This window comes from Enhydra lutris, unplaced genomic scaffold, assembly GCF_002288905.1.
Source record: "Enhydra lutris kenyoni isolate GAN:26980312 unplaced genomic scaffold, ASM228890v2 scaffoldscaffold13, whole genome shotgun sequence".
NCBI lineage: Eukaryota > Metazoa > Chordata > Mammalia > Carnivora > Mustelidae > Enhydra > Enhydra lutris.
In genome coordinates this window covers 21,424,512-21,440,725 of record NW_019154097.1, presented here as the reverse complement: position 1 = coordinate 21,440,725, position 16,214 = coordinate 21,424,512, and the positions used below count along the sequence as shown (strand labels likewise).

The 16,214-nt window shown below is 46.3% G+C and overlaps 1 protein-coding gene across 1 annotated transcript in view; it reads left to right on the top strand.

Moving 5' to 3' along the window:
* LOC111146196 (tenascin C) overlaps positions 1 to 16,214 on the top strand; it is a 110,180-nt gene that overhangs the window by 21,582 nt on the left and 72,384 nt on the right. The window contains exons 2-6 of the mRNA XM_022501635.1: positions 6,164 to 6,757; positions 9,490 to 10,899; positions 12,185 to 12,448; positions 13,477 to 13,592; positions 14,506 to 14,662. Of these exons, the coding sequence (XP_022357343.1) occupies positions 6,301 to 6,757; positions 9,490 to 10,899; positions 12,185 to 12,448; positions 13,477 to 13,592; positions 14,506 to 14,662 (2,404 nt within the window). The 5' untranslated portion in view covers positions 6,164 to 6,300. The remainder of the gene's footprint in view (positions 1 to 6,163; positions 6,758 to 9,489; positions 10,900 to 12,184; positions 12,449 to 13,476; positions 13,593 to 14,505; positions 14,663 to 16,214) is intronic.

The following is a 16,214-nucleotide window of genomic DNA, read 5'->3' as shown; positions in this document are numbered from 1 at the left end:
TAGCCATGTAGGGGATCCAGGCAAGTGGGACTCAAGGGGTGAACCCATGGCCACAAGAAGCAGCTACTAAGTGGACAATTTGGATTCTAACAGGTCTATTTCTTTCCAAAGATCAGGCTCTTTCTCTCACACCCAGCTACTTTTTCAACAGAATGGTTTATATTGCTGAAGGGAAGGGACTGAGTCCTCTCAAAAACTCTGGAGCCAAGTAATGTATGGGTCAACAGAAAGAGAGCCATAAGTTATCTCTGACAGATTCTACCAGCTTCCAAGAGAAGGGTGAGGCCAAGCAGGAAAAGATGTTAGGCAAACCCAGAGTGGTCCTGGAGTAGCTTATCTCTCTGCTATGATTTGAGGAGAAGAAACTCATAGAGAACTTGGGGCTCTGAAGTATAAAGAAAGAAAGAAAGCGAGAGAAACAGAAGGGAAGGAGGGAGGATGGGTGGTAGGGAGGAGGAAAGGAAGGAAGGAGAGAGAAAATGTTTCCTATCCCAAGGGGAGGATGGGGAGCAGGGTTCAGGAAGGATGCTGGTCTGGGGCAAGGTGGATGTACTTTCAGATTTGAGGAGGGCAATAGCCGTAAAGACCATTTCTCACCTGTACCTGGATTATGTTTGGACATGTAAGGTCCAAAAACGTAACAGAAATTATACTGCACATACATATTTTCTAATGTTTCGCTGAGTTACCACACAGACACCATCTTCTTACATGAGTCTCCTGCCATATGTACCTGAGGTACTCCCCTATTTTCACGAGACAGGACACTAGGCAACATCATACAGATTCTCTCTGACTTCTCTGAACTTCAGTTTCCTTGTCTGGACCATGGATTTAATATCACTAAACAGTCCTCTCAACCAATCCTGCTCCGTAGAATTTCCTGCCATAATGGAACTGTTCTTTGGCTGCATTAATGTTCTAGTCACTGGCCGTGTACCACTATAAAACACTTGAACTGTGAGTATTACAACTAATGATGGAGATTTTCATTATATTTAATCTTAATTCATTTTCATTTTAACAACCGCTTGTGCTGCTGGCTGCCATATTGGACACTAGAGCGCTAGACCAATGCATTCAAAGTTTTCTGCCTCTTCTTGAACCTTCTATCTCATGGGGGAATGTTTATGGTATTTTTTTTCTCTCCATATTAATTATGTTTTGGGAAATTCATAGGAAAGGAGGGATCTAAAGAGTCTCAAAAAAAAAAAAAGCACAACAGTTCATTTGGATTTAAAAATTGCTTTTGATGAAGATACAAAGCAGAGTCCGCTCTGCACTACTTTTCTGCACCCAGAATATATGCTGAGACAGGATAAAGAGCAGGGCAACATGCAAAGCTTGGAAATAGCCCCTTTGTCCTAAGTGTGTAACCCCAGCAGTCTATGTATTGAGCCAATGCAAAACTGTGTCTCTTCCTGCTGTTCTCTTTTACAAATACTGATACTCAACTAGATCCTTTAATCTTATCATAAAATATAGGTAGACCTCGATCTGGATCTACATCCATATCTTCAAAAGTGTATTTGTCTGGGAACGAAAGAGGAGTCTCTACTTCACTATGGAACTTTTATCCTTGCTTTAAAAACAGATCTGTATATGCCAAGGTAAATTTCAAGAGTTGGGAGAAAGAAAATTCTAGAAAAAATAGTAATTGAAGGTCATACTTTCCACTACAAAACCTTCCCTTTGATGAGCTCCTGCTGCTGACAAAGGCCATGCCATCCCTGCTACCCACATTATCTCCTGCACTTTTCATAACAATCTTCTGAGAACCCTTGTATCACATTTTAATGATGATGTGACTCTGGCTTAGGAGATAGCGTTTTACCCAAGAAAGAGAAAGTTGAACAGTGACTCAAACCCAAGACAGTGTGTCTACAGAAGTTGTGTCCTTCAACACTAGTCTACATTCCAGTGCCTTGGGTGGTGCTGTGTTCTCAAAGAAGCCCTTTCTATTGGAGAGTTCCAAGTAGAAAAATATTTCTCCTATTGTGCTGAAATTTGCCTTCTTGTAACCATCCCTCCTCCCCACTCCAACATAAACATGCATTGGTCCTTGTTCTGTCCTTTGAGGACATAAGGGACTAGCCAGATCCCACTTCCCTAGAATTTATACGTGGTCATCCTGTCCCTCTCAACCTTGGCGTTTTCAAATAAAGGCTAAACACACACAATCCACACTCGTTCCTTCTACAAGATAGTTTCCAGACCTTCCATTGCCTAGTCTCTTCCTATAAAGATAAGAATCTGCTTGTGTTTTTAAAAAGTCTCTATAGGATAAGTTGTTCATTCTGAAATTTTAAAAGCCCTACTGTCAGAACATGACCCTTCACGTCTAACCTAGATTATCACAAACTACAGTCTAAAGTAATTATCCCTAGGTCTATCCTCAAGGGAGACATTAACCAGCCAGTTGTCTGCATGAGAATATTTTACATTTTTAAAGGTTATTATTTGCTCCCTATCTTTTTCCTCTCTGGTGTAAATATTTCCAGTACTGGAAAATTTATCTTCATAAGGTTTACCGCCTCCCCCATCAGCAGTTTCTACAGGGCCTCTTTCATCTAAATCCAGGTTGCTACAGAGTTTAAGACAGGACTCAGTACAGAGGTCAAGCTCAAGCTTAAGCAAAGGAAAAGCTATTAAGCTGGACTCACGGCTACGTTTTGTTCTAAGGAGTACAACAAAACAGTAGCTCCTTTTAAAAAAAATTCCTTTTAAGATTTTATTTATTTATTTGACAGAGAGAACACAAGCAGGCAGAGGGAGAGGGAGAAGCAGGCTCCCCACTGAGCAGGAAGCCCATTCAGGGCTTAATCCCAGGATCCCGGGATCACGACCCAAGCAAGGCTTAACTGACTGAGCCACCCAGGTGCCCCAGCAGCTCCTTTTTAATGTGTGCCTACTATGGGCCTGTCACCATGCTGGGTGCTTTCTGGACAAATTTCTAATCCATAATTCCCTTTGGAAAGACTTCCACTCACATTTTACAAATAAGGTCATGGTGAGAGAGGAGAAGTCGCTTGTCAAAGTCACAGAGCTAGCGAGTGGCATTGAACCCAGGTGTGTCTAATTCTTAAGCCCAGGCACTTTCCTCCACACCAAAGATGTAATGGGTCTTTTCCAAAGTACAAAAAATATCCACCTGCCCTCAGACCACTGTGAGCCAATGCAAAATACAAAACCCTCAAGAATCACATTTCCTTCCTCCAAACAATGCAGCATTTGGCTGTGCCAGTGTAAGTCTCTGACATACGACAGTGAAAAATCCTCACTCAACCCATACTCTGGTCATTATTACCCTAGACTCATTGCCTCAGAGTCTCAACCAGCAGCTCTAATGGCCTTTTAGATGGAAATTTAAGTCATTTAGCAACACACAAAAAAGTGTTGGATGGAAGTCCAAAAGCATTTCAAGCTTGGCCCATGGCCCTTCCTCATAAAAAAAAAAAAAAAAAAAAAAAAAAAAGGGAAGAAGAAGAAAGAAAGAGAAAGCTAAGAATTGTTGGGAAGAAAGTGGAAGGAAGGACTTTGTGGAAGGCAAAGAGAGTTGAAGTGATTGCAATAGAGTGTGCAATTAATGAATATTCGTCCAGTAAACAAATAAGATGGGTTATGCTGACTTAAAAGAAAAGAACTTGCCAAGTTTCTCTTCTTCATAATAATTTTTATTCAATGGGCTGGCCTAAATCGCAGATCCACACATTCTTATTTAGGAAACTAATTTGAATAAGAAAGCATACTCAAAAGAAGTGTTTGTTTCCTTTTTGTTGTTGTTGTTGCTGTTGTTTGGGGGGTTGGTTTGTTTTTGCCTAACCTGGGAGTAGATGCCCAAAGTAGCTGTTGCATGGATAGCTGGTAAAATCTCAAGTATGAATATAATTAGGACGTAATGGAGATGTGTGGGAAGGAATTGATTAAATGCATAGCCAGTGCTTTCTAGTCTCCAGACCTGTGCTCAGTCCTACTGAAATGTTTTTCAGTTCAGTTTTCCCTACCATCACCCCTCTCCAGATTTCACAAAGACTTCCTGTTGTCCTGCAGGAGGCAATCACGTGGAATCATGTTGATGCATTCTATCATTGGGATAAGATCTTTCTGGAGGAAAAAAAAAAAAAGTTGGAGGACCTCTGTAGAGTAAGCATTCCAAATACTGCATCTAATTGATGTACATGGTCATCTCTGAAGGAGCAAGTATAAGAATAACATTGGCATAGAAAAATGCCAATTTGCAAAGTGACCGATTAAAAACCAAATACATCTCACCTATTTTCTTGAACTATATTCAGGAGTATTTTCCAATTAAATAGGAGTATGAATGACTTCATTCCCTGTATATATCATTCCCACATGCATCCAGAGCATACTTAGGTCAATTTATAACCATCTAATGTTTAGCCATGTCTTCCTATCCACTCAAGAATTTCCCAACCACCTTTGACAACAGCCCTTGCCCCAGCTACCTTGATTGTCCATACAGATAAATAGTCATAAGACAGATGAATAAGACAATTTAGCAAAGTTAGGAACTGCCTCTCAATAACATAATCTCCTCCATACTCTGTTGGTATCTAATCCTCTCTCTTTTTAAGGCTTAGTTTAGATTCTGTCCTTTCCAACTACCACTCTTCGACAATTCTTTTCATTTGTTTCACACTCCATAAGCAGTAGTACCCTATACCACAAAATCAGTCATTTGCATTCCTTCCAACTTTGTTCCTTAAGTATTAAATGTGTGATTCCATTTTATTTATAATTCTATTGTTAAGACCCCTGAGGGTAGCCACTTGGTCTTCTGTTTATTTCTACCTCCACAGAACTCTGACTATTGTGGAAAACACAATATGTTTATTAGTCTGTTCAGGCTATTATAGAAACATATCACAGACCATTATTTTGGCTTAAACAGCAAAAATTTATTTCCTTACATATTCTACAGGATAACAGTTCCAATTCAAGGTGCTGGGAAATTCAGTCTGGTGAGGCCTCTCTTCTTGGCTTGCACATGGCTGCCTTCTCAGTCTGTCCTCACACGACCTTTCCTGTGTGCACAGAGAGAAAGAAAGAGGGAGAGGGGGTTCTGTCACATTGGTGATCCTCCTCTTCTAAGGACACTAGCACTAACAGATTAGGGACATATCCTCATGACTTCATTCAAACTTAATTACCTCTCTAAAGGCCCGATCACCAAATATAGTCCCATGAGAAGTTCAGGCTTCATTCAGTATATGAATCTGGGGAAAGGAGAGGACAGGATTTAGTCCATAACACTCAGTGAGAATAGTGTAAGTACTTGCAGATTGGAGAAGACATCAGAGGCTCATGGACATTCTTTGTGAGCCCTCTCCTGCCCTCAATCATAGTTTGGACAACTGCTTTAGAAACATTCTATCAGGTTCTCCAAAAAACCTGACTTTTTAAGGTTTTAGAAATAAATCAAGGAGAAGAGAAATTGAGGCTCAAAGAGGTAGAGGGCTATTTCAATGGCGACATAACAATTAAGAAGCTGGGCTGGAATTAAAACTCACCTTGCCTTCTAGCATGTTCATTGTTTGAACCTCTGCCTCCCAGGGTGGAGGGGAACCAGCAGATGCTGCTTAATTGGGACTGGAGAACCAATAATAAGAGGCAGGAAATACTGAACATCTACTGTGATTACGGCCTCTTGGCACTACAATGACTCATTCAGTGGGCTCATTGAGTAAAGATTGAAAGGGTTCATAAATCTATGAAAGATTTCTACTTATAATATTGTTACTTAGATCATTATTTTAACTCTGACATTAGCCACTCACTGCACAGAAAGAGAAATAGGACAAAGAAAAGTTACCTGACTTACTCAAAGACACAGAGCTAGAGCTGAGATCCAAATCCAGGTCTGGTCTATACTGTTCCAAAGTTTTGCCCTTTTCTCTATTCCTTGCCATCTCCCTATATTTCCGGAAGCTGAAAAGTGAGTGAAAATCATTCCTTCAAGACAGCAATATTCTTCTAAAGGCCAGTTTGTATCAACACTATAGGCAATACTGAAGGAGTATCAGGAAAACTTCAAACGCAGCAGATAGAACATCAAAATTCACTTGGAATGACAATATTCAATAGAGTCAATTAGCAACGGATACTAACGAGCTTGTTGTTTTCCCTCATTTCCTTGTAGAAGAGAATTTCTTTGAGAAGATCAGGAACCCACTCATCTGGATTCTCCTCTGTGCTTCCACATCCACACTTCTGCCTGAGACTGAGACACCCTAGGAGCGAAAGCACAAAAACCCCCCAGCCAAACCCACCTCCACCATGGGGGCCATGACCCGGCTGTTGGCGGGCATCCTCCTAGCCTCATTCACCCTCACAACTGAAGGTGGGGTCCTCAAGAAAGTCATCCGGCACAAGCGACAAAGTGGGGTCAATGTCACTCTGCCAGAGGAACAGCAGCCGGTAGTGTTTAACCACATCTACAACATTAAGCTGCCTGTCGGTTCCCAGTGCTCGGTGGATCTGGAATTAGCCAGTGGGGAGAAGGACCTGGCCCCGCCATCAGAGCCCACTGAGAGCTTCCAGGAGCACACGGTCGATGGGGAAAACCAGATTGTCTTCACACACCGCATCAACATCCCCCGCCGAGCCTGCGGTTGCGCGGCGGCTCCCGACGTCAAGGAGCTTCTGAACAGACTGGAGGAGCTGGAGACCCTGGTGTCTTCCCTGCGGGAGCAGTGCACCATGGGAGCCGGCTGCTGTCTCCAGCCTGCTGAAGGTACACCCAGCCCCTCGCCGTCCACATGGGAGAAATGATGAGCACAGCCAGCTCCCTCACTTTGTTTCCAAAGCAGGTTCCCTGGGGAACTGGCCTCACAAAGTGTTCATTGAGAAGAGATTTTATGGTCAAATAAATGTGGAGAAAGTAGCCGTCTCTGTTCTGCTCTTGGAGAGTCTCATTAACAAATGTTTCTCAGAGGAGTTTCTAGACCTCTGAGAAGTCTTGCATGGAAAAACCTTGTTATAATTTAATGACCAGTTTCTAACATTTATTTGACTATGAGATCTACACATTCTGTACCCCAAAACCTAAGCATATATTATGAAATTCCTGACCAAAGATCACTCTCTAAAAGGTGCCGATATGACCCCATCACCTCATTGTCCAGGCAGGAAAACTAAGGCCCAGAGGGAGGGTGGGATTCTTCACAGTCCTGCCATAAGTGATAGAGTTAGGGCTTGAACTCACAAAGATACAATCCTGCCTGTGGTGGTACAAAGTCTGGGAACTAGAAAAAATGTTCCAGTTTAATGGCAGCAACAACCATCATCACAGTATGCATTGAGCCCTCTTTTATGCATCAGGCACTGTAATTCATTACCTCATTAAACCCTTCCAAGAACTCTTTGAGATAATGTTTAATACTCCCATTCTACAGATCTAACAGCTGAAACTCAAAGTTAACTAACTGGCATAAAATGACAACAGACTAATAAGAGAAACAAGTTCTGAGTGCAACTGTGGTCTCCAGAGCTCACGCCCCCATCCCCTCCATAATAGCCTGTATCCGGTGCTTCCTTTTCTCTGGGATTTTGCCATTTTAGAATTGTCTTCATCTTCACTGCCTAGACTTGACAGGGCTACGGGAATTTTGGCAGCTTCAAATCAGAGCTGAACACCTTTATTTCTGCTACCCCCCCCAAAAAAAAACCGAGAAAGCACTTTGATAAGTTATTTCAAGAGTAGACCTAATCACCCTAAGTGGAGAGGACTATAGGACATACTCTAGGTTTCTGAGGTGGGGTAAGTTTCCTTTAGGCACAAATGACTTTATCTTCCACTTCCATCAACTCCCTGGCAAAATGCAGATGGAAATTACACAATAGGATTAATGCTAAAGAATGGGTTGAAATAATTGTTGAATGCAGTGCTGTCCAGGAGAAATATAATGTGAACCAGATAGTCTTAATTTTTCCAGTAGTCACATTAAAAAAATGAAAAAGAAACAGGTGAAAATAGTTCTAATGAAAATAGTTTTACTTAGTATAACCATATTATCCACTTTTCAGCATGGGATCAATACAAAACTTATTAACGGGTGTTTTATATTCCTTTCTTTAAACTAAGCCTTTGAAATGCCATATGTATTTGACATTTATACCAAATCTCAATCCAGAGTAGCCACGATCCAATTGTTTAATAGCTACTGTGTCTCATGGCTGCCATACATGAAAACATATGATTCTCACCTTTCAAACTCGTTTTTTTTTTTTAAGATTTTATTTATTTATTTAACAGAAAGAGAGATCACAAGTAGGCAGAGAGGCAGGCAGAGAGAGAAGGGGAAGCAGACTCCCCACTGAGCAGAGACCCTGATGTGGGGCTTGATCCCAGGACCCCAGGATCAAGACCTGAGCTGAAGGCAGAAGCTTTAACCCACTGAGCCACCCAGGTGCCCCTCAAACTCGTTGTTTTCATTGCCTTCTTCCCTGCTGTTAAGAAGGAGCTAAAACATATTAATACAACTGTATTTGGGTGCAGAGAAAATGGAACGAGCTTTGTTTCTTCTCCCTGGCTCCATGGAGACTACGCCAGCCACTCCTGAGAGCTGAGCCAAGACATGAGACAGACTTCAAAGAGTTGGAGGCATGTCAGCCCTGACCATGTCTTCCTCAGATTCACCCACCACTGCAGCTTTTCAGATGGGAAGGAAAAAGCTAGACACACATGAGCACTGTGGAGGCAGAGCCACATTAGAAGCCGTACTGACAGAATTAGAAAGCCATTCCTATGCTGCCTCATTTCAGTAATGGAAAATCAGAAAGTTCAGTCACATAAATCCACATAGTGACTTGAGTCAACCCAAAAAACTCTGCAAGAGAAGATCACAATGAGAACAACAGTAGGTCTGTAATGTCCTCACTTAACCCTGATACACCCCAGGGAAGCAGGCTGTTGGTCCCATTGACTGATGAAGAAACTAATGTCCAGAGCATCTAACTCACTTTCCAAATGCAGCACCGCTGTGGAGCCAGAATCAGAATTGAGTTCAGTTCAACAAATATTTCTTGTGTGAAACAATTACTCTCTTATGTGCCTGACCTTGGCTAGGTGCAGGAGAAATTACATAGCCCAGCCTAATACATTCCACGAGGCAATGATCTATAATCACCAGGGTCATGGGTATACTTGAAAATTCGATAAAAACTACAGATCCCCTCCCCAAGAGTGGAAAACACACACACACACACACACACACACACACACACACAAAGTATACAGTCTTTCCCAGGGAGCCCGGGTTTCAGAGAGTACAGGTGAAGAATTCACCCCTCCTCTAAGGGGATGTCAGTTCCCTCTGATTTCACACCTGAGGCAACTAGTTTTCAAGCCAGCTGGGACCCGAGGGTGCCACCATCTTCTGGCTGCGTTGGAATTGGGGTCCCGCGGGTGGTAACAGGGAAAGCCACCGCTTGCGCTCAGCTGCCGGCCTCTGTCTCTCGTTGCAGGCCGCCTGGACACGAGGCCCTTCTGCAGCGGCCGCGGGAACTTCAGCACGGAAGGCTGCGGCTGTGTGTGCGAGCCCGGATGGAAGGGCCCCAACTGCTCAGAGCCCGAATGTCCTGGCAACTGTCGCCTGCACGGCCAGTGCGTGGATGGACAGTGCGTGTGCGACGAGGGCTTCACGGGGGAGGACTGCAGCCAGCCGGCCTGCCCCGGCGACTGTAACGACCAGGGCAAGTGCGTGGGCGGGGTCTGCCTGTGTTTCGAAGGCTACGCGGGGGCCGACTGCAGCCGGGAGCTGTGCCCGGTGGCGTGCAGCGAGGAGCACGGCCGCTGCGTGGACGGCCGCTGTGTGTGCCAGGACGGCTTCGCGGGCGACGACTGCAACGAGCCGCTCTGCCTCAACAACTGCCACGGCCGCGGGCGGTGCGTGGAGAACGAGTGTGTGTGTGACGAGGGCTTCACCGGGGAGGACTGCAGCGAGCTCATCTGCCCCAACGACTGCTTCGACCGCGGCCGCTGCGTCAACGGCACCTGCTACTGCGAGCAGGGCTTCACCGGCGAGGACTGCGGCCAGCTCAGCTGCCCGAACGCCTGCACCGGCCACGGCCGCTGCGAGCAGGGCCAGTGCGTGTGCGACCCGGGCTTCGCCGGGCCTGACTGCAGCGAGAAGAGGTGTCCCGCCGACTGCAACCAGCACGGCCGCTGCGTGGACGGCCAGTGTGAGTGTGACGCCGGCTTCACGGGAGCGGACTGCGGTGAGCTCCAGTGTCCCAATGGCTGCAGCGGTCATGGCCGCTGCGTCAACGGGCAGTGCGTGTGCGACGAGGGCCACACCGGGGAGGACTGCGGCCAGCTGCGGTGCCCCAATGACTGTCACAGCCGGGGACGCTGCGTCCAGGGCAAGTGTGTGTGCGAGCCGGGCTTCCAGGGCTACGACTGCAGCGACATGAGCTGCCCCAACGACTGCCACCAGCACGGCCGCTGCGTGAACGGCATGTGTGTCTGCGACGACGGCTACACGGGAGAAGACTGCCGGGACCTGCGCTGCCCCCGGGACTGTAGCAGCCGCGGCCGCTGCGTGGACGGGCGCTGCGAGTGTGAGCACGGCTTCACCGGCCCCGACTGCGCAGACCTCGCGTGCCCGGACGACTGCCACGGCCAAGGCCGCTGTGTGAACGGGCAGTGCGTGTGCCACGAGGGTTTCATGGGCGCCACGTGCCGGGAGCGGAGGTGTCCGGGCGACTGCCACGGCCGCGGCCACTGCGAGGACGGGCAGTGCGTCTGCCAGGAGGGCTTCGCGGGCCCCGACTGCGGGCGGCGCTCCTGCCCCAATGACTGCAGCGGCTGGGGCCAGTGCGTGGAGGGCCGCTGCATCTGCAGCGAGGGCTACTCCGGGGACGACTGCTCCGAGGGTGAGTCCCAGCGCTGAGCCACCTGCCGTTGGTTCGGAAGCCCCCCGGTGCGGGGTGAAGAGCTATGTGTCCTATTACACCTGCTCCCATGCCCGGGAGCACACACACACCATTGCAGGGGCCCGCGTTACTCACCTGTCACAGGGCTGCCTATTAGAAGACTCGGAGGCTCATAGAATTTTCCCAAGCACTCTTATCTGGTACATTCTAGAACTGTTATTTGAGTCTACCTATCTAGTCTACACGGAGTATAACACCCAGTGCCCTGTGGGGAGGTAGATGAAATGAAAACAGCCTTTTTGCCAAATATGAACCTTCTCATCTACTCCCCACTGACACCGAGCCAAAAATAACCTTAATCCCTCTATTTGGATGAGAGCAAAAATTCAGCTCAATTGAATGGACAGTGAGATTACATAAAACTCTTCTACATGCACACTCAGCTAGTGAGTAAGTGCTAATTAATTACTTGCGAGATAGGCCCATCTCTTAACTCATTTTTCCATGACTGTCTTCAATCCCAAGGATTATGAGCTCCTTCAAGGAGTGCTATCCTGACGGCACAAGGCACGGTATACAGTAAGAGCTCAATAAACCCGGATTGAGTGAAAATACAACAAAGAATGATAATGCTTGTGTTCACTGAGGGTCTTCTTTGCACTCCTATCAGCCACCCAGACTATACTTGTTGTAATAGAGAATTTCTGTCCTGATTAAAGGTATCATTGATATGAATAAATAAATGTGTTTAATGGGCCCAAGGCAGGGAAGTCTGGTTGAAAAGAACACCAGGCTGGCAGGGAGGAGGTGTGAGTTCCCAATTTGCTGAGAGAAGCAAAGTTGGGCCAGTCCCTCTGCTTCACTCATACCTAGAAAATGAAAGATTTGGAACAAATGAGCCCCAGAAACCCTTCCAGCATTAAAGATGAATGACCTGGAGTTCAGAGCAGAGAGCCAAGCTCAGGCTGCATGTGCCCATGCCAATGGCCCGAATCTGAACTAAGGTCCAGAGAGTAGAGAAGTTGGAAAGGTCAGATCACAAAGAAACCTGAAGGACAGCCTGCAGACCCAGCACTATAGCCTGAAAGTCACCAAAGGTTTTCAAAGTGAATCACAGCAGGAGGCTCTTGATGAGCTTTTCATTTAAGGAAATGGAAGCTGGACTTTAGGGCTCAGTGATTGGCAGTGGAAGGGACAAGTGAAGGGAGACAAACCTAAAGAGAGAATTTACGGAGGACCTTACTGACAATACCTGACCCAAGCTATCCTTTTGTCTTCCTGCCAGTGTCCCCTCCCAAAGACCTCATCGTGACAGAAGTGACTGAAGAGACTGTAAACCTGGCCTGGGACAATGAGATGCGGGTCACAGAGTACCTGGTCATGTACACGCCCACCCACGAGGACGGCCTGGAAATGCAGTTCCGCGTGCCCGGGGACCAGACTTCCACCACCATCCGGGAGCTGGAGCCAGGCGTGGAGTACTTTATCCGAGTCTTCGCCATCCTGGAAAACAAGAAGAGCATTCCCGTCAGTGCCAGGGTGGCCACGTGTGAGTTCGCAGAACCCACCCCCACCTCCACCCCCAGCAGCGTCTGCTGCCCTTGTCTTGCCCAGTGCATGACCCACCCCCACAAGTCACTGCTTCCCCTTCATGCCCGTAGCAGCACAGCTGTCCTTTCATCGTTGCACCGATTAAGACCCTGGGATCCAGTTAAGCCCACTGAATTTTTTTTTAAAGAAACCCCTTGCCTACCAATTCATTTAACTCACAATAACCCTATGAGATCAGGACAATTATTAACCCTTTCTACAGATGAGAAAACTGAAACTAAATATTCACCATCTCCTCCCAAATCAGACTCTTAATAAGTGGCAGAGACGGGATTTAAACCCTGGAAGTCTGGTTGTAGGTTTATGCTCTTATCCATTCTATTCTACTGTTTCCTTTCTATGGAGCTCACTGTCCACATATTTAAAAAAAAAAGAAAGAAAGAAATATTAGGGTTCAAGTTCTTCCTTTAAGAATCCAACATCAGTATAATTCCCTTCATACCTAAAAAGCAAGGCTAGAAATTGGTCCTTATTTTTGCTTAGTAACTATAACATTGGCTGCCACATATTGAAATGCGCTGTGCGCCAGGAACCATGCCCAGTGGTCGACATGCAACATATCACTCAGTCCTCAAAATGTTCCCAAGAACAGGCCCACTTACCTCTTCCTCCCGAATGAAGAAGGTGAGGCTTAGAGCACTTTCTGCAATTCGCCCCTGCGCACACAACTTGTAATGCGGAGCCTAGATTTGAGCCCAAGTCCCTCGCATTCCAAACCCTGGGTTCATACGGCTTCACCATATGAAATTGTCAGGATTTAATCCTATGGTGGGTCCTAATGCTAATTGTCACACTGCCTCACAGTAAACAGCATCCCACAAGTAGTCAGGAATAGAATCCAGCTCTGACAGGGGTGGGGCACCCACCGGTGGGGTTCAGGGGAATCACCACTGTGTCCACCGCCAAACTCCCCCCACCCCCGCACCGCCAACATGCAGCCATCCTTCCCTCTGCTCTTCCTGACAGACCTGCCTGCGCCTGAAGGCCTAAAGTTCAAGTCCATCAAGGAGACATCTGTGGAAGTGGAGTGGGATCCTCTGGACATTGCTTTTGAAACGTGGGAGATCATCTTTCGGAATATGGTAAGGGGCACAGAGGAGCAAGCATATTTGACCTCAAGGATCAGAAAGATCATCTGGGGGCTCTACAGACTTTTAAAGATTTTTTTTTTTTTAAAGATTTTATTTATTTATTTGTCAGAGAGAGAGAGAGGGAGAGAGAGCAAGCACAGGCAGACAGAATGGCAGGCAGAGACAGAGGGAGAAGCAGGCTCCCTGATGAGCAAGGAGCCCGATGTGGGACTCGATCCCAGGACACCGGGATCATGACCTGAGCCGAAGGCAGCTGCTTAACCAACTGAGCCACCCAGGCGTCCCTCTACAGACTTTTATATCAATGTTATTGCCTTCGCTTCTGGTGGGAGACAGGGCTGTGGTTACTTAGTCCCTGCACGTCTGCGAATACATTCTAAGTGATTTTAAGAAGTCAGTAAGCATAGCCCTTAGGGCTGTGAGCTCAAACAGATGCTGAGCTGTCCCCTTGCTCCTCATAGTCTTGGAAACGTCTACTCAGAAGAGAACAAATGAGCTCTGTCTCCAGATGTCCCCAGGCATATCTGACCTTCAGTATCCCTTCTCTCTGGGAAGTAGGTTCCTGAGTCCAGGCTCTGGCACTAACCAGCCAATGGGACAGCCCCACAACTTCTCTGTTGCTTGCTTCCCAGACTGTCAAAAGAAGGATTGAATCTGTGGCTCTGGACTGCTTTGGCTCTCACATTCTGGCACTTGACTTGAGTGTCCAAGGAGTGAGTATAGAGGTTTACAAGAGGCAGAAGCCAACTCGAGAGACGTCCTTATCCTCCATGCATCCTCTGCCATGCTGGTCTGCTGGCTAGGGAGAGCTCAGCGAAGGAGTGGATGCAGAAGGAGCGAGCCACAGAGGAGGAGAGACTGGAACCTTCTTTAGGTCTTACCAAGACTCTCTCCTGTCTTTCAGAATAAAGAAGATGAGGGAGAGATCACCAAAAGCCTGAGGAGACCAGAGACCACATACCGGCAGACGGGCCTAGCTCCTGGGCAAGAATACGAGATTTCTCTGCACATCGTGAAAAACAATACGCGGGGCCCAGGCCTGAAGAGGGTGACCACCACCCGTGAGTATCACCTTTAATAGCACGGACCCTGTGATAAAGCTGACCGTGCCCCACAGTGCCTTCTCTGGATAACATTTCCTCTTACAGAGCTTCTGCATCAACTAGGTTTTGCTATGTAAAGAACAAACTCCAAACTTAAGTGGTTTGAAACAATAGTTCTGCACATTGCTGATTTGGGGTTGGGCTCAGCTGGTCAGTTCTGTTTTGGAGTGGGCTCGCTTCTGCATCTGTGTGGCTGGGGGCTGGTTGGCCTCGGGTGGCCTCTGTAGGCCAACCTGGGCCTGGTCACATGGCAGCTTAGCCTTGAATCACTCCGTCAAAGCACATCTCAAGGCCAGTCCAGATGTAAGGAGCAGGAAACAGATCCATCCCTTGATGAAAGAGTGACATATCAAGAGTGACATATCAAGGCAGGCACAGGTACAGGAAGATCAGTAAGAGAGACCATTATAAATAACCTACCACCTCACCTAATCTGATACACCGATCTTGGGAAAGAGGTTGGGCAAATATTATTGTTATTATTTTTCAAGAGTAGAAACTAAGGCTTAGGGCTTCGAAATCAGTTTAACAAATGCCACCTGGTGAACACTTGGGGGCCACCACAGGGTCACAATTGTCAGTGAGGGTCAGTTTTATAACTCTCACCCCCTTTTCCACTGGCACTGATGAGGCGCTGGTCTACGTAGAATGTTCATCCCGTATCTCCAGTAGGAACATACATTAAATGTCACTCAATAATAAAGATGTCAGAACTTGGGGGAAGAATAGAATTTGGCACTACTAGATCCTTTGGTGAGGAGGAAAAAGAAAATCTGGATTTGGAGTTGTTTTACCAAGAAGTCAAATTTTGAACACCAATAAATAAATAAATAAAATTATTTTGCATCGCCATTTGGGAAAACCTCTCCATCTTCTTTGAGATAGCATCTGTGCCGACTGTTTAAGGGATTGATTCTTTTTGGCAGGAGGTTGTTGGAAAATTTAAACTTGTGGACTAATGACAAGAAAGAACATCTTGCATTTAAATATTTGCACATTTTGCCTCACTCAGAGCCGACTCCTAGATTGTCTCCTCTATAGACAAGTGTTTTCCATCATTTCTGACACCATCCCTCTGTGGTAGGTAGAGAGCAGGTATCGACAGGAAAAAATCATTAGATCACCAGAAAGGCGTAGAAAAGATCCAGCAAATGCTTACCTGCTGTAGAGAGGGCACACCGAAACTCCAAAACACATTTATCTGCTCCTTGCTTTTTAATTTACTTCTGGGGATTAGCTGCTTTATTCTTCTTGCGGGACAAACATCTGAACACCTAAATTCCCTAGTCTCACATAAATATCAGCACTGAGGGGCAGACATTTCCATGTTCATTTCACTGCTGGCTGAACTTTATCCAGGTTTAAAGGACCTCAAAGTTTGGGTGACAAAGCATTTTTGGCTCCTTCGCCCTGGTATCTGTATAAGGCTGTATTACAACCATTTCTGGCACCTGGATGCTTTTGAGAGACATTCACATTTAAAGGAGCAAGAGTATGGGCTTTGGACCCA